Genomic DNA, 19,254 nt, shown 5'->3' on the forward strand with positions numbered 1-19,254 from the left:
ATTACCACAACTTGGTCAAAATTGTGGTCATTCTTACCTACCGTTAGTTTGTAGATTCTTCATCTTGATATTTTTATGTAAGTTTTTTTTTTTTATTGTGACCAAAAGTGCCAAAATCTGCCTTTTGTCGCACTTTTTGGTTTAAAAAAAAATAAAACTTTTATTATCCCCTCGCCGACGAAGTCGGAGGGGATATAGTAACGCTGCCGTCCGTCCTTCCTTCCATGCGTGCGTCCGTCCGTGCGTGCGTCCGTTCGTAACAAATTTGGTTTCCGATCGATAACTTCAGTAATGTTTGACAAATTTTAATGGAATTTGATATGAAGGTACATGATATCAAAATACAGGCTAAGTTCGATTTCGGAGTATGTACCTAGGTCAAAGGTCATAGCTCATTAAATATGCAAATCTGGTTTCCATTCGATAACTTGAGTAATGTTTGACGAATTTTAATGAAATTTGATATGAAGGTTCATGGTATTAAAACAAAGTCTAAGTTCGATTTCGGAGTATGTAGGTCAAAGGTCATAGCTCATTAAATATGCAAATCTGGTTTCCATTCGATAACTTGAGTAATGTTTGACGGATTTTAATGAAATTTGATATGAAGGTACATGGTATCAAAATACATGTACAGCCTAATTTCGATTTCTGAGTATGTAGGTCAAAGGTGAAAGGTCATAGCTCATTAAATATGCAAAAACACCTACCGGTAATTATATATGTGAAAATCCTTGCCTAGAAATATAATAATATAGTCCAATGGAGGTAACTTGTTCTGACGTATATAGGCCATTTGTACCCTGCGAGGGATGCTACGCTTTGCGTTGACTTGTTTAAAAATGAATCTCATCTTACTACAGAATCAAAGTTTTATGTCTTTGATTGAGTTTGGAATTACACACCATGGATAGTGGCAATTGGCCATTGTAGTGGCATTCAAATTTAGCGATTTGTTAATATTACCAATTGATGTTCGAAAATGCATTTTAAAAAAATTGTGAATTGTCTTGCTCGCGAAATTGAAATGCATGCAAAACTTTTGCATATTATGGCTAATTCTTAATTTCTAAACTCATGAATTGTTTCCGTTTCCGATAATTTCAGGTGGGAGTTCTGGATGCTGCACCATCTGGCTCAAATGTTCACTGGACCGGTGATGACGACACTCCTGTCGCATCTGAACCATCTGGAGATGACAACACTCCTGTCGCATCTGAACCATCTGGAGATGACAACACTCCTGTCGCATCTGAACCATCTGGAGATGACGACACTCCTGTCGCATCTGAACCATCTGGAGATGACGACACTCCTGTCGCATCTGAACCATCTGGAGATGACAACACTCCTGTCGCATCTGAACCATCTGGAGATGACAACACTCCTGTCGCATCTGAACCATCTGGAGATGACGACACTCCTGTCGCATCTGAACCATCTGGAGATGACGACACTCCTGTCGCATCTGAACCATCTGGAGATGACGACACTCCTGTCGCATCTGAACCATCTGGAGATGACGACACTCCTGTCGCATCTGAACCATCTGGAGATGACGACACTCCTATCGCATCTGAACCATCTGGAGATGGCGACACTCCTGTCGCATCTGAACCATCTGGAGATGACGTCACTCCTGTCGCATCTGAACCATCTGGAGATGACAACACTCCTGTCGCATCTGAACCATCTGGAGATGACGACACTCCTGTCGCATCTGAACCATCTGGAGATGACGACACTCCTGTCGCATCTGAACCATCTGGAGATGACGACACTCCTGTCGCATCTGAACCATCTGGAGATGATTCCGATAGTGATTATGAAGCCGAATCTGATCCAGAAGGTAGTAGCAGTGATGAGGCTGATTTCATTCCATTTCGGTTTGTACGTGGACGTCAAAGTAACTCTGTGGCAGTTTCTGTCAGTGATAATAAGGAGAGTGAAGCCATGCCTGTTGACCATTCAGTACCTAATACCTCACCTGCCCATGCCTCTGCAAGTGTTCAAAGTGCAAAAGTCTCAAGCTCCAGTTGCAGTATTAATGTGATGACCACTTCAAACAACAACTGTAGAAAGTGGGACAAACCTCAGTACTGTAAATTTTGTAGTCAACCACAAAAGAAACTGCCGAGGCATCTGCTTACACCACAACATGTCAACGAGACTGAGGTTCAGCAATGGATTGCAACTAAAGACATGAAAGAAAAGGCAAACTTGCTAGCTAAAATGAGAAATTACGGAAACTATCGTCACAATGTCAAAGTCCTTCAAGAAAATAAAGGTACCTTGATTGTTGCATACAGACCGAAATATGATGTGGATCCAGAAGAATATTTGCCATGTAGTCATTGTTATGCTTTCTATTCCAAGGATGATTTGTACAGGCATGTTCATAGATGTAAATTGCGACCAGATGTTGAGGATGAGGATGAGACCTGTGAACCACCCAAGAAGAAAAAAAGAACCTTACATGTTCAAACTGGTAGAATGATGCTTCCAGGCCCATCAGGAGTAAGCCCAAAGGTGCACATGATATTATCAATGGGAGTCGATGATGAAATATTGAGAGTTGTGAAATCAGATAGATTAATGCAGCAAGTAGCAGAGAGGCTGACATTGAAGCATGGGCATGACAAAGACCAGTATTCATATATACGGCAAAAATTGCGTGAACTTGCACGACTGGTTCGTGAGTACAGAAAATTGAATGATCACCCATCGGCTTCATTAGTAGATTTGATTTGTCCTACCAAATTTAATGAGGTCATAGCTGCAACTAGGAAGGCTGCAGGATTTAATGAGGATACACATTTGTACACAACACCTAGCCTGGCACTGAAAGTCGGATATACACTGGTGACGGCTGCCAAAGTCCTTATGGGAAATGCTCTGTTGCAAGCAGATGCTGGTTTGGAAAAGAAATGCAAACAGTTCATCAAATCATATACTCTCAAGTGGGAAGCAGAAGTAAGCACACATGCACTGCGTACATTAAAAGTAAACAAGAGAAATACATCAAGGCTGCTTCCTTTGACAACAGATGTTGTTGCACTGTCCAATTATGTGAGAAAAGAAACAAAAGAGGGAAAACAGAAGCTGAACAGCTGCAGTAGTGATGAGACCCTTGACAGATGGAAACAGTTGGCTGAGGTTACCCTGACCCAGGTGTGTGTTTTCAACAGGAAGCGTCCGGGAGAAGTTTCAAAGATGCCCCTCAGTGATTACAAGTGTATCACAAAAGGAGAAGGTGGAATATTTGGTGAAGGCCTAACCAAATGGGAAAAGGCGTTGTGCAATGTGGTATGGAGGGTGGAGATTAATGGGAAATGCAATAACACTGTACCCGTTTTGCTAACAGATGACATGAAAGGCAGCATTGACTTGTTGATGGAGAAAAGGTCACAAGTAGTCAATGATGGAAATCCCTACTTGTTTGCAAACCCCGATGGAAGAGGCCACTTGAGAGCAACTGATACAGTGCGAAATCATGCCCAAAAGTGTGGAGCAAAGTATCCAGATCAGCTTAGATTGACAAAACTCAGGAAGCACATTGCTATCAGCTCTCAGATCATGAATTTGAAGGATAATGAAGTGGACATTTTAGCCACCTTCATGGGCCATGACATAAGAACCCACAGAGCCTACTACCGCCTGCCAGATGCGTCACTGCAAGTAGCAAAGATTTCTAAAGTACTCTTCAGCATGGAGAAGGGAGACCTAAAGGCAATGGCAGGAAAGACGTTGGATGATGTTCGTGTAGATGCAGATGAAGGTATGACTATTTTTTATGTTTTGTGCTAGATAGAATGGCTGAGAATATGCCATACCATTTTCATTTCCTTCTACTTTTATCTAAAGTGATATCTGATTGGTTAGTGAGATCATAACGGTTTCTAGTTTGAGATTACATTAGGCCAGAAAACTTTTATGTTACATCTCAATCATTCATTTCACTCTCATACAACACAGTTTTTATATTGTATAATTTCCTTAGTTTTGTATGCTTGCTATATCCTTCAGTTTGTGAAGTTCCATGCTTTTGGTAAGCAAACTGGGATGTCTTCATTAGTACCTCCAGTTTTAATAAGAATTGATCCGAGATACAATATATGGGAAGCTGCCAACATTTCAAATACTTGAATATGTGATTTGATTTTTGTGTCGCCTTACTGAACGTTCATGGTGGCACATACTAATCCAAATTATCTATGTCCGTCTTTCCATTAACCGATTCGGTTAACGTTTTCGGTTAACCCTTCTAAAAATGCTCCGCAGGCTAAACGCTATGCTTGATTTACTCCAAAACTTGGTAGGATGATCCGCAGGTTAAACGCTATGCCCGATTTACTTCTAACTTGGTAGGGTGATAGAGTGAGGTGCCACAATATCATGTGTTGCTTTGAGCTGTATTATTTGCATATTCATGAATTTCAATTAGCTTATTTGCAATGCAATTTAGGTTAACCTTAAAAAAAATGCTCTGCAGGCTAAACGCTATACCTGATTCATTTGAAACCTGGTAGGGTGACAGACTGAGGTGCCAAGATGTTGTGTGATGCTTTTCATTGCATTATTTGCATAATCATGACATTTAATGAGCTAATTTGCATATTTTGATATATTTTGGATACTCATGTGTTTTAAAAAAATGATGACACTTGCAGAATTGTCTCTCTAAATACACTTTGTATTGAAGAGTAGTTGTGGTACCAGCTGTGCTGTTTACATGAAAAGCAAAACAGGGATGACTATCCACAGCTGTCTGCTATGAACTTACCCTTGCAAAGATTATAATGTACATGTATGTTATTTTTCACCTGCTCTTGTTAAATCTGTGTTTGTTTTTTGTTTTTCAGAATGCAACATAGATCCAGATGTTGATGATGATCCTGACAACGAAGTGAACAGGCCCGATGATGCTGTTTTGATGGATGAGATGTCAGACAAAGAAAATGAAGGTGTGAATGAATTACTTTGTTATATCCTTTGTTAGGCCTCCGTTACGAAGTAGCCGGAGGCATTATGTTTTCGGGTTGTCCGTCCGTCCGTCCGTCCGTCCCGTTCTCGTGATCGCGTTATCTGAAGAACCGATTGATGGATTCCTGCCAAACTTTGGTCATGTATGTATCTTGCAGAGCCGATGGACTGATAAGATTTTGGGGTCACAAGGTCAAAGGTCAAAGGTCACAGGGCTCATTATGTATGAAAAACAGCTCGTGATCGCGTTATCTCAAGAACCGATTGATGGATTCCTGCCAAACTTAGGTCATGTATGTATCTTGCAGAGCCAATGAACTGAGTAGATTTATGGGTCATGAGGTCAAAGGTCAAATGTCATGGGCTCATTATGTATGCAAAAACAGCTTTATCATTAGAACTGACAGATGGATTACTATTTAATTCAGGACATCTTGCAGAGCCAATGAACTGAGTAGATTTTAGGGTCATGAGGTCAAAGATCAAAGGGTCATATATGTATATGAGAAATTGCTTGTAATCACGATATTCTGAGAACCTGTTAATGGATTACAATGAAATTCGAATTTGAAAAATTTCTTCTGTTTTGGTTTGTAAACTTGCTCTATGACGGAGGCATCATTTTCGAATGCGCGCAGTCGAAGTTCCATCTAGTTTATCCTTACTTTGATTATTCCAGATGCCCTCAACAGGTGATTATCCTTGTGTCACTATTTGAATTTTAGCATTCGCTTAGTTTGAATTCTGGCTAAATGGCACTCCTAATGCAGACAGCTTTAAATGAAGAACTAGCTAAAAGTAATGTAAATTGTAACTTTAAAAAAAAAATCAAAATATAACCATTCCACTCTTCTCTCAGCTACCATCTTCTGCATTTGGTTAAGTTTTTTAAAATCTGTCATTGAACCTGAAACATTAATTGTGTTTCCCTACTTATTTGTCTAATTCACTATTAAAGGTATGAGCATGCCGCAGCAAAGCAGAAAGAAGAGTGACCAAGTTGCAAACAAGGAAAGTGACCGTGGTGCCAGCAGAAAGAAAAGGAGTATCAGACAATCTTGGACAGCTGAAGAAAAACAAGCAATACACAGACACTTTAAAGAAGAACTACGCTCACGCCAACTGCCCGGTAAAGAAAAAATAATGAAGTACTGCAAGATGGATGCAGACCTGAAGGGTCGTACTAAAAGGTGGACAACAGTCAAAGATTTCATTAGAAACCAAATTAGAAAGACAAATCCACTGGATTTTTAGTGAATTTTCAACCTGTTATGAGTGAAATTAATCATGTTCATCACACTCCGCAATTTTGGATGAAATCTTTTCAGGTACTGACATGCGTAAAATGTGGTTGCTTCTTATTCATATAACCCACTTACTGGTTTCCTTGATGAAGGGCTGTGCTTTGGAAGAGGTGCACCTTTATATAGGTTAACAGTTAACTCCATGGCCAGGAAGCATACTGTGTGTAAAGCAGTGTATGGTTCTGCAAGTCAAATGGGAACTTAATAGGAAAAACTTAATTACCTGCCCAGTTGGTCAGGGCCAGGGAGTAGACTTGTGTCTAACAGTATGTATACTGTATAGAAGATTGTAAGGCAAATGGGAACTTTTGTGCTAAAGTTGTTTGATAAGCCCCAGTTTGCCAGGTTAACGTTTTGCAGTTTAAATGATGACTTACAGGTCAATTTTATCAGCTCCCATATCACCAGATGGTCAACGTCAGTGAGCATCACATGTGTAACAATGTGCATAAAGGTTTACAGGTCAAACTCCAACTTTGCTCACTTCCCCTAGATTAGGTTCATGGTTGATAGGACTCGTGATAGGACTAGATGTATAATGTTTTCCATATCAACTGGGAATTAAGAGCCAACTGTGATCAGGTCCTCAGTTGGCTTAGACCATGACAAGGAAGCATCCACATGTGTACACTATGTAAAATAAAGTTTGCAGGTCAAATAGGGACTTTAGGCCAACTTTGCTTGGCTCCCCAGTTAAATAGGCCAGTATGTAATGTTTTGCAATCAACTAGTGACTTATGGGCAATTTTGATCAGGTCCTCAGTTGGCTTGGGTCCGATTACCAGGAAGCATCCGCATGTGTACATTGTGTGAAAGTTAAGTTTGTAGGTCAAATGGGCACTTTTGGTCAACTTTACTTGGCTCACCAGTTGATCAGGGCCATGATGACTCGTCAAAGGACCGCTATGTATAATGTTTGGATTTAAGAGCCAACTGTGATGATCGAGGTCCTCAGTTGGCTAGTTCCAGCTGATGAGGAAGCATCCACATTGTGTAAACTAAAGTTTGCACGTCAAATGGGGACTTATGGCTAACTTGACTCGTCAAAGGCCCGCTACTTGCAAAATTTAGATTTTTAAGTACATTGCAGATCAAATGGGACATAGCTACCACCTTTGATCCTCAATTAGTCAAGGCCAGGTGAAGTCCCATGAAATTGAAAATTGTGTAAAAAGTAACATGTCTAATTTTGATTTATGAGACAACTTGGTTAGCAGTTGGGTTTTGACTGTTGGTCAATTACCATGGACCTTTGGCCTTTATTAGACTTTATAAATATCTCACCACTCTTGTCCAATTTCATCTAAGTTTGGACCCTTTTTTTCAAAAAAATCATCAAAAAGTAGACCATTTGCCCCTTTTGTGAAATTTAATCAGGTCCTCGCACTCAGCTATTGGGTAGGGCCAGATAACCATTAAAGCATAATCATGTGTTCAATGTGTTTCTATTAAGTTATGTCTGCAGATCAAATGGGACTTTGTACCATCTATGATCAGATCCCCAGTTAGTCAAGGCCAAATTGTGAATAAAGTTTTACAGATCAAATGTGGACTCAAAGCTTGCCAGCTTCGATAATTTTCCAGTTGCAGTCAATTATCAGGGAGCATTGACCAATGTGTAACAGTTTGTATAAAGATTTGCAGGGTAAGTGGGGTATATTTCTGCGACAAACTATGATCAGCTTCTGAGCCAAGAACATTGTTTATTTAAGGATGCACTCAGCAACATGCTTTATGCAGTATAGTTCATCTCGTATGTAACTCAAAAACTATTGATGGGAAGTGTATAAAGGTATACATTTTCTGGCTGAAAATGACCTGTTAAATCCATTGAACACATACAATTTGGACAACAATTTATCATTTTTTTTACCCATTTTTTTCGACCACCATAAATAAAATATCCTTGCAACAAAAAATTATTTTCCTAGTGTCCAAAATATAACTCACAATGTACCAAAAATATAATAACCAAGTTTGAACTTATGAGTTGTGGGCTATAAAAAAAGTTCTAGGGCCTAATTACAAAAAAACGTTACTAGATTTTAGTAGGTACAATGTATTCTGTATGAAATCTTAAATCAGAAATGTTTTATTTTTGAGTCCTGAGGGTTCAAAACTCATATAAACTATTAAAAATGAAATGGCTGAAATTATGATTTTATGCAGAAACATGGATTTTCAGTTGCATTTTCAATCTCATCTTGAAAACCCCAAGATCCTGTGTCTCGATCCTGACTTTGGTATACGGTTGCCGACAATATGCTGCATCCGATGGTACATTAGACATTTTTTCCAATTGAATTTATATGGATTTGAGAGTAAACGTCCACATGGTCTCACCATCTGTTTACATTGCTTGCTGTTTCCATGGGCGTTGTGTCACGTAGATAGATTGCGCGGATATTGCACATCGTGTTGCAATGTGACGGGACACGTAGCATGCATCGCATAAACGGACACTGTCATTTTGCGTTAAAAAAGGTTTCATCTGTAGTTTTGTTAGATTTTAAACCTGAAAAGGGTCCACAAAACAGTTTTTGATGGTTCAATGTTTATATTAGCATCACAGAATTTACTGACATGATGGAACAGAGTTTGAAGATAGCAATAAAAAAAAAATCATTTAAGGGTATGGCAAACTTTGACGTTGCTGGGTGCATCCTTAAGTTGTAGGTAATTACATGTTTTAAGATGTTAAAAGTTGTGTAGATCAAATGGGGACTTTGCAGGCCAACCTTGATTATTACCTCCCGGCTGGTCGTCCTAGGAATTGAATAGCCCATGTATAAAGGTTTTCAGCTTAAACGGGGACATATGATGCTCACTTGTGTTGACCCAGCTGGGGAGATAATAAGAGTTAGCCCCAAAGTCCCTTTGCAAACATGAGATGCTCCATTGCATTTCTCCAATCTGTGATCTGATCAAACTTGTTAAGGTACTATGCCCATTCAAGTTTGATATCTCCTCATTTGGCTGGGATCAGAAGCATCTTCGTTCCTGTACTGTGTAGAGTAGCAACTCATTTACACAAAGTTGGTGGGGGTTTGGATTTAGGTTTGTGTTATCAGGATAGAATGAAATTTACAAGAACACCTTGGAAATTGAATTCCTCTTTGTATTATTTGGAACTTTGTGTTAAGAAAAGGGTTTGCAAGAACGAGTTGCCACTGTATGAGGTAATTTGTTGGTCAAACAGCGACTTATGGGTCAGCTTTGATAAGCTACAGAGTTGGTCACCTCCAATCTTGCATATACCATTGAGTGTATTCAATTTTTCATCCAGTGTTGTTTTGAACAGTTTTATAGTTTTACATACATGTACACAATCTATATAAAGTTCTGAAATGGATAGTGCATGCAAGAGTGTTTTGTTCATATATGAAAATGTGACATATTACAAATTTACCCTTGGTTCAGTTTGTTGTTATGAATTTCTGATGTTTGTGTTTGTTTTTGTTTTTTGTAAAGAGTGAGTTAAATGTCTTAACAAGACATGTTCTCATGCAATGCAATCAATGCAATCAATTGTTAATCTTTTCCTGTTATGTGGAAAAAAATGTGTATGCTTTAAGTAATGAATACCCTTTGTTTCATCACAACTTCTGTAGTGACATCACCTGCAAAGAACACTTTTTCTGGGTTTGAATTCCAAGCGTGATGACCACCGCCAATTATAAGTGTGGGTTCTGCTTCTAAAGGAACATTAAAAAAATAGTTTTTATTGAATTGAATCTTGTCTTCCTGATGATTTATAAAATATTTTAGATGGGAATCTGTAGATGAGTTATACAACAAATGATAAATGTTTTATTCATCGGATAGAATATTTTCATTTTAGTGGAAGATTGGCCGTTCCGCCAGCTCCTGGTATGGTGCAACTAATCTTTCACCTCATGAAAATATTCTTACCAGAGCACTCTCAAATTATATGTATAACATTTTGTTATTTGATGTAGCTAGTATGAGCAATGTTGTAATACATTTGTTAGTTGTGTATTAAAATGTAACCACTAGCCTGTATTAAACAGTATATCATATTATAATAGTTAGATCAGGTATATACAGTTTACAATTCACCGTTCATAGTGTACATGTTAAAAAAGTTGATTGTTCAGTATCATTGCAGTTAAATGCTGGTTGACCAAAATTTGTGGAATGGCTGGTATTTCAGAAAAGGAGTTGAAACAGAAGGTCAGGTTTATCATTGAAGAAATATTATTTGGGCAAAAGCTGTTTTATATCAAATTCATTCTAAAAATAAATCATGTTTTGTATTATAGGTATACCTACACTACATTGTACATTACTCTGTATTTTACCAAAACGTCTGTAGTGACAAGCTACAGAGTTGGTCAACTCCAATCTTGCATATACCATTGAGTGTATTCAATTTTTCATCCAGTGTTGTTTTGAACAGTTTTATAGTTTTACATACATGTACACAATCTATATAGAGTTCTGAAATGGATAGTGCATGCAAGAGTGTTTTGTTCATATATGAAAATGTGACATATTACAAATTTACCCTTGGTTCAGTTTGTTGTTATGAATTTCTGATGTTTGTGTTTGTTTTTGTTTTTTGTAAAGAGTGAGTTAAATGTCTTGACAAGACATGTTCTCATGCAATGCAATCAATTGTTAATCTTTTCCTGTTATGTGGAAAAAAATGTGTATGCTTTAAGTAATGAATACCCTTTGTTTCATCACAACTTCTGTAGTGACATCACCTGTCAGGTTTATCATTGAAGAAATATTATTTGGGCAAAAGCTGTTTTATATCAAATTCATTCTAAAAATAAATCATGTTTTGTATTATAGGTATACCTACACTACATTGTACATTACTCTGTATTTTACCAAAATGTCTGTAGTGACATCACATGCTTTTCGTGCGTGCTTCATGATCGTTAAGATAAGGTGATTGAATAGGCATGGACAGGTTGATACGCTTGGAACGCAAACTAGTTGACGTCACTACAAATGTTTTGTGAAACAAAGGGTATTGTCGTCGTATTCAAATTTGAATTTAGATTCTCTGTAGGGCCCACCAGTGGGAATAGCCCAGCACCCATAGACAGTCAAAATGAAGAATGATGTGCAAAACTATAATGCTGGTTGAAGAGATGAATGATCACTATGTCTGGTTTGTCGTCTACGTCGGACTATAACCCAACTCCATGGACAATGTGACCTATTATCTGACATGAAAGTGATAATTTAAAATGTCTATATGTAGTCCATTTTCCAACAGTTTTGTTTGACTGTATTTCTTTGCCCAATACTTTTGTACAAAGAAGACAAGATTAGCACAAAAGTGATGTATTGGTCATGTTTTGATGTTACTATCCATCCACTAAAATGTAATGTTTATATGTTCATAACATATCACTTTGTAACCCGAGTTCTATACAAAAATGAAATGGATTATGGAATTCGGAATCCTGGGTTCAGAACACAAATATGCTGATACTTTCCACTTGCTTTTATTAACAAATGTAACTTTCATTCTTTAAATTAAGATCTTGATTAAAGAGACACGGGCATATTTGGGAAATATTTGTCCAACTCTGATATTTCTGTTGCGATCTTATTTTGATGTACACATCTTGACTGCCCAGCACGCCATTCCAAAGTGGATATTTTCAAAGCAGATACTAATGCCCTCGCTGGGACTGAAGGTTTTTGTAGGGATTTTAAATAAAATGTTATTATTCAGATCCATATTCATGCCGCCTTTAAAAGCAAAATCACCACTTACGATTTTTTTTTTTTTTAACAGCTTGAAGCGAAATACATTAGTTTTTATCATGTCAGATTTCAATTTTGTAACATCTAAACATGAAAATTAAGGTTTTGCAAAAACGCTATTCAGAAGCTTAGTACTCAAACTCTTTCTTGTGTATACCAAATTATGATAGAGGTAAATATTAATGTTATGTAGTTTGCTACTCCAATTTCAATATTGCAACACCATGATTCACTTTTATATGGGAATTTTTGTTTTTAAAGGTCACTGGGGGCTGATTTCACTGCAAAAGAAGGCATGAATATGGGTCTAAACAATCCCCAAGTTGCGAGTAACTCCTCTCCTACCATACCTGTATAACAGCCCACCTATGTGTTCGTTGTCCTCTGAACTGAGATGTATCATGTTTTGTTGGAACCTTGTTTTATAAGCCTTATTTTTTCAAAGTTGTCTTTAATAATAAAAACAGTTTTGCTGTATTTGAAAGGCATGTCGAAGTATTTTATTTTATATTAAAGGGGCATCTCATGTTTTTATGATTTTATTCCGGCTTATCTTGATACTCCACCATGTGAATGAAACAAGGTCGTAACTGACATTTTGGGCACAAATTAGTTTTCTTTTTATTTTGAAAGAATTAAATATTCATTTTTTAAATTAGACTTCAAGTCTCAAATTTAAACAGTTTTATTTTATAAAAGAAAGAAGATGGTAAGAGACAAAGAAAACAAAGTTGAACACAAAATGGCTTCTCCCGCAAAATGAAGAAAATGTAGATACGACCTTTGTTGCATGCACATGATGACTTATAAGTTTGCAAATGGTTGGTTTTTGACATATTCACCTGAAAAACAACAATATGGTAATAAGACTATCTTGGAAACACTTAGGAGGCATTAGATAGGATTTTTAGATAGGGTTTTTGCAAGTTTGTTCGTCAATCTGATAAATCTTCAGAAAACCTGTTACACTATGTTTAAGCATGATACACTCGCCAATTATACGATTTACTGGATTGATACAGCTATATTCACTATTAGTTATTTGATTTGAGAAATTTATTATGAAATGATTTCGTTCTGTGAACGGAAAGAAATTAAAATGTTCATACATTTTAGGATTTCTATCGTGAACATGTAGATCTGCAGAACAGGTGGCGAAGGTTTCAGATGGCATCAAAATCTGGGGTGGTTTTGTATAAATCCGGGGGGGGGGGAATGTTGTGGATCACGAAATGCCCCTTTAAATGTCTTTGAGTTGAAACATTTGAACTTGTCAATGAAGCAGCTGTGCTGTGCTATGTCCCGACCCTTTGAACCATAATGTAGGCACCCTTTTTCACCTGACAGTTATTATATTTAAAATGAAGACTTATAAGGAGAAGAAGTACCCGATTCACAAAATACTAGTTCATTTTGGAAAATGGCGTCGTAAACAAATTACCACCACGTTTAAATTTGTCATGACCTGTTTTCATGCACTCCACATACCTACTGTAAATTTCAGCTCTGATGACAAAATGAATGTGGTGTTTTGTTTTGTTTTCGGCCCCGGCTGGTTGGTGATGTAGCACTAGACGCATGAAAAGTGGGTTAAATACACCCTGAAATAAAGAAGTCCACGTTTTGACAGGAAGAAAAGCAGGTCCACGTTTTCATGTAGGGGTCAAGCGTTACCCAAGGTCCACAGTTCACAACATCGAGCCCTCGGTTACATTAAAGTCCACAGTAATTTTGTACTATTGAATCAGAAAGAGATTTAAACATGTTACTAAAAGGAATTCCTTTTTTTTCCAAACGAAGTTTTTAAATGAGAAATTTTGTACTAGTCATTTCCAAGTCAACATTATCAAAATACACCCTGAAATAAAGAAGTCCACGTTTTGACAGGAAGAAAAGCAGGTCCACGTTTTCATGTAGGGGACAAGCGTTCCCCAAAGCCCACAGTTCACCACATCGAGCCCTCGGTTACATTAAAGTCCACATTAATTTTGTAATATTGAAATCGGGAAGAGATTTAAACATGTTACTAAAGGGAATTCCTTTTTTTTTTCCAAATGAAGTTTTTAAATGAGAAATTTTGTACTAGTCATTTCCAAGTCAACATAAAAAAACACCCTAAAATAAAGAAGTCCACGTTTTGACAGGAAGAAAAGCAGGTCCACGTTTTCATGTAGGGGACAAGCGTTCCCCAAAGTCCACAGTTCACCACATCGAGCCCTCGGTTACATTAAAGTCCACATTAATTTTGTAATATTGAAATCGGGAAGAGATTTAAACATGTTACTAAAAGGAATTCCTTTTTTTTTCAAAATGAAGTTTTTAAACGAGAAATTTGTACTAGTCATTTCCAAGTCAACATTATCAAAATACACCCTGAAATAAAGAAGTCCACGTTTTGACAGGAAGAAAAGCAGGTCCACGTTTTCATGTAGGGGTCAAGCGTTACCCAAAGTCCACAGTTCACAACATCGAGCCCTCGGTTACATTGAAGTCCACAGTAATTTTGTACTATTGAATCGGAAAGAGATTTAAACATGTTACTAAAAGGAATTCCTTTTTTTTCCAAACGAAGTTTTTAAATGAGAAATTTTGTACTAGTCATTTCCAAGTCAACATTATCAAAATACACCCTGAAATAAAGAAGTCCACGTTTTGACAGGAAGAAAAGCAGGTCCACGTTTTCATGTAGGGGACAAGCGTTCCCCAAAGCCACAGTTCACCACATCGAGCCCTCGGTTACATTAAAGTCCACATTAATTTTGTAATATTGAAATCGGGAAGAGATTTAAACATGTTACTAAAGGGAATTCCTTTTTTTTTTCCAAATGAAGTTTTTAAATGAGAAATTTTGTACTAGTCATTTCCAAGTCAACATAAAAAAACACCCTAAAATAAAGAAGTCCACGTTTTGACAGGAAGAAAAGCAGGTCCACGTTTTCATGTAGGGGACAAGCGTTACCCAAAGTCCACAGTTCACCACATCGAGCCCTCGGTTACATTAAAGTCCACATTAATTTTGTAATATTGAAATCGGGAAGAGATTTAAACATGTTACTAAAAGGAATTCCTTTTTTTTTCAAAATGAAGTTTTTAAACGAGAAATTTGTACTAGTCATTTCCAAGTCAACATTATCAAAATACACCCTGAAATAAAGAAGTCCACGTTTTGACAGGAAGAAAAGCAGGTCCACGTTTTCATGTAGGGGTCAAGCGTTACCCAAAGTCCACAGTTCACAACATCGAGCCCTCGGTTACATTGAAGTCCACAGTAATTTTGTACTATTGAAATCGGGAAGAGATTTAAACATGTTACTAAAAGGAATTCCTTTTTTTTCTCCAAATGAAGCTTTTAAATGAGAAATTTAGTACTAGTCATTTCCAAGTCAACTCCAAAATACACCCTGAAATAAAGAAGTCCACGTTTTGACAGGAAGAAAAGCAGGTCCACGTTTTCATGTAGGGGTCAAGCGTTACCCAAAGTCCACAGTTCACCACATCGAGCCCTCGGTTACATTAAAGTCCACAGTAATTTTGTAATATTGAAATCGGGAAGAGATTTAAACATGTTACTAAAAGGAATTCCTTTTTTTTTTTCCAAATGAAGCTTTTAAATGAGAAATTTAGTACTAGTCATTTCCAAGTCAACATTATCAAAATACACCCTGAAATAAAGAAGTCCACGTTTTGACAGGAAGAAAAGCAGGTCCACGTTTTCATGTAGGGGACAAGCGTTACCCAAAGTCCACAGTTCACATCATTGAGCTCTCGGTTACATTGAAGTCCACATTAATTTTGTACTATTGAATCGGAAAGAGATTTAAACATGTTACTAAAAGGAATTCCTTTTTTTCCAAATAAATTTTTAAACGAGAAATTTGTACTAGTCTTTTCCAAGTCCACATCAAAATACACCCTGAAATAATGAAGTCCACGTTTTGACAGGAAGAAAAGCAGGTCCACGTTTTCATGTAGGGGACAAGCGTTACCCAAAGTCCACAGTTCACAACATCGAGCCCTCGGTTACATTGAAGTCCACAGTAATTTTGTACTATTGAAATCGGGAAGAGATTTAAACATGTTACTAAAAGGAATTCCTTTTTTTTCTCCAAATGAAGCTTTTAAATGAGAAATTTAGTACTAGTCATTTCCAAGTCAACTCCAAAATACACCCTGAAATAAAGAAGTCCACGTTTTGACAGGAAGAAAAGCAGGTCCACGTTTTCATGTAGGGGTCAAGCGTTACCCAAAGTCCACAGTTCACCACATCGAGCCCTCGGTTACATTAAAGTCCACAGTAATTTTGTAATATTGAAATCGGGAAGAGATTTAAACATGTTACTAAAAGGAATTCCTTTTTTTTTTTCCAAATGAAGCTTTTAAATGAGAAATTTAGTACTAGTCATTTCCAAGTCAACATCAAAATACACCCTAAAATAAAGAAGTCCACGTTTTGACAGGAAGAAAAGCAGGTCCACGTTTTCATGTAGGGGACAAGCGTTACCCAAAGTCCACAGTTCACCACATCGAGCCCTCGGTTACATTAAAGTCCACAGTAATTTTGTAATATTGAAATCGGGAAGAGATTTAAACATGTTACTAAAAGGAATTCCTTTTTTTTCTCCCAAATGAAGCTTTTAAATGAGAAATTTAGTACTAGTCATTTCCAAGTCAACATCAAAATACACCCTAAAATAAAGAAGTCCACGTTTTGACAGGAAGAAAAGCAGGTCCACGTTTTCATGTAGGGGACAAGCGTTCCCCAAAGTCCACAGTTCACCACATCGAGCCCTCGGTGAAGCTTTTAAATGAGAAATTTAGTACTAGTCATTTCCAAGTCAACTCCAAAATACACCCTGAAATAAAGAAGTCCACGTTTTGACAGGAAGAAAAGCAGGTCCACGTTTTCATGTAGGGGTCAAGCGTTACCCAAAGTCCACAGTTCACCACATCGAGCCCTCGGTTACATTAAAGTCCACAGTAATTTTGTAATATTGAAATCGGGAAGAGATTTAAACATGTTACTAAAAGGAATTCCTTTTTTTTTTTCCAAATGAAGCTTTTAAATGAGAAATTTAGTACTAGTCATTTCCAAGTCAACATCAAAATACACCCTAAAATAAAGAAGTCCACGTTTTGACAGGAAGAAAAGCAGGTCCACGTTTTCATGTAGGGGTCAAGCGTTACCCAAAGTCCACAGTTCACCACAGTGGCGGATCCAGGGGGGCCCCCCCCCCCCCCCCCCTGGGCACAAAAAAGAAGGAGAAAAAAAGTGGGACAAAAGGAAGGGAAAAAAAAGGGGGAAAAAAGAAGGGAAAAAAAAGATGGGAAAAAAAAAGAATGAAAAAAAAAGAGAGAGAGAGAAAGAAAAGAAGGGAAAGAAAGAAGAGGAAGAAGAAAAGAAAAGGAGATCGGGGGCGAAAGGGCCTCGCCTCCCAGGCTGTTGCCTCCCCCCCCCCCCCCCCGCAATCAAAAAAATAAGAGAGAAGGAAGGAAATGGAAAGAAGAAAGGAAAAGAGGAGATAAACGGAAGGAAAATTGAGGAAGAAGAAAAGAAAAGAAGGGGGTATCAGTTGCAATTTTCCCGCCAACAAGTTGTGGATCGGGGTGGGGTGAGGCAAAACGCCCTTGCTCCCCCCCCCCCCCCCCCCCAGCAAACCTAAAAGAGAGAGAAGGAAGGGAAGGGAAAGAGGAGAGAAAGGGAAAGAAATAAAGAGAAAGAAGAAAGGTAAGGGAGATCAGTTGCGATTTTTCCGCCAACAAAGTGTAGATCAGAGGGGGGGGGGGGGGAGGGGGAGGGGGGGGGCACTGGCGTACTGAGGGGGCTCGGGGGAAATCAAATGTTAACGTAGTTTATTTCTAATTCCATAACGGTGGTTTACACATAATGCTGAAATTACATAATTTTCAGAGATTTTTCCTCATTTTTTAGTAAATTATACTTTTTATGCGCTTGTTGTAAAATGACAAACTCCTAAATTTACAGCCAGGCAAGAAATATGCTTCTTGAGATGCCTACATGTCAGGGCTCGGGAGCCTCCAGCCCCCCCCCCCCCCCCCCCCCCCCTCCCCACTTTTTTGAAAAAGAATATTAAAAAGAAATAGAAAGAAAGAGAGCAAGAAAGAAATAATAATAATTACAGTGCTTATATAGCGCCTAACACTTACTTTGTCAGAAGTCTCTAAGCGCTCTACAATAATGCAGCATAATTACCCTGGCTTTAGCAGTGCAGCTGTTACGCGCGCTGCGTTTCAAGGAATAAATTCCTACCAGGTACATTTTACTTCACTTGGGTGGAGTGTGGCAAATGTAGACCAATGTCTTGCCAAAGGACATAAGTGCAGCGGCGGGACTCGAACCGCGGGCCTTGTGATCGACAGTCCGGCGACGTATCCACTCGACCACAACACCTCTACTAGAAAGAATAGTTAACTGCCAGTGTCACAACAAAATACGGTATTAAAAAATGCTCATGTGACCGTAATTAAACGCCTAAAACCCATAAGCTTCAGGGGGCTCTGCCCCCGGGACCAAACCAAGGGCCCTAAGATGGGCCCCTTGATACTCATCTGACCGTAAGTTAGTGCCTAAAACCCTTGAGCTTCTGGAGATCCGCCCGCTGGACCTCACGCCAATCAGTGTTCTGCCAGTGTCACAAATAAGGTACTTGATACAAAATATGCTCGTCTGACCGTAATCAAATGCCTAAAACCCCTGATATTCCGGGGTGTTCGCACCCTCGACCCCACCAGGGGCCCTAAGGCGGGCCCCTGAATGCTTATCTGTGTGTAATGTATTGCCTTAAACCCCTGAGTTTCCGGGGGCGGACAAAGTAGCAAAATATGTTCATCTGACCGCAGGCGCGTAGCCAGGGGGTTGTGGGGGCGGCCCCCCAAAAAAAACGCTGGCCAAAAAAAGGGAGGAGAGAAAAGGAAGAGGACGTAGGCAGAAAAAGAAGCAGACAATAAAACAGTTTTGAAAATCAGACAAGGATTAAGAGTCGAAAACGGTACAACGAATCGTCTTCTTTCTCTAATAATTTAATGAAATGTCAAAGCTTCCGCGCTTCGCGCAGGAGGGGGTGGGACTGAATTGAGACAAGGATTAAGAGAAGAGAACGGTACAGCGAATCATCTTCTTTCTTAAATAATTTTAATGAAACGTCAAAGCTTTCGCGCGGGAGGGGGGGGGTGAACAGAATTCAGACGAGGATTGAGA

At 38.4% G+C, this 19,254-nt stretch overlaps 1 protein-coding gene across 1 annotated transcript; it reads left to right on the forward strand.

The window, feature by feature from the left end:
- The first annotated feature begins 1,710 nt into the window (after positions 1–1,710).
- On the forward strand, positions 1,711–12,526 carry LOC115926148. The gene is made up of 3 exons (XM_030990665.1): positions 1,711–3,778; positions 4,863–4,964; positions 5,942–12,526. Exons 1-3 carry the CDS (start codon positions 1,954–1,956, stop codon positions 6,235–6,237), a joined length of 2,223 nt encoding a protein of 740 aa, XP_030846525.1. The 5' UTR covers positions 1,711–1,953; the 3' UTR covers positions 6,238–12,526.
- Positions 12,527–19,254: the final 6,728 nt, after the last annotated feature.

The sequence above is a fragment of the Strongylocentrotus purpuratus genome, unplaced genomic scaffold (assembly GCF_000002235.5).
Source record: "Strongylocentrotus purpuratus isolate Spur 01 unplaced genomic scaffold, Spur_5.0 spur5_scaffold_19, whole genome shotgun sequence".
Classification (NCBI taxonomy): domain Eukaryota; kingdom Metazoa; phylum Echinodermata; class Echinoidea; order Camarodonta; family Strongylocentrotidae; genus Strongylocentrotus; species Strongylocentrotus purpuratus.

Bases quoted from the DNA above. Each gene is read 5' to 3' on its own strand.
- LOC115926148 (XM_030990665.1), top strand. From the start codon at position 1,954: ATGCCTGTTGACCATTCAGTACCTAATACCTCACCTGCCCATGCCTCT. The intron at 3,779-4,862 runs GTATGACTATTT...TTTGTTTTTCAG, and splicing joins TCGTGTAGATGCAGATGAAG to AATGCAACATAGATCCAGAT. The intron at 4,965-5,941 runs GTGTGAATGAAT...TCACTATTAAAG, and splicing joins GTCAGACAAAGAAAATGAAG to GTATGAGCATGCCGCAGCAA.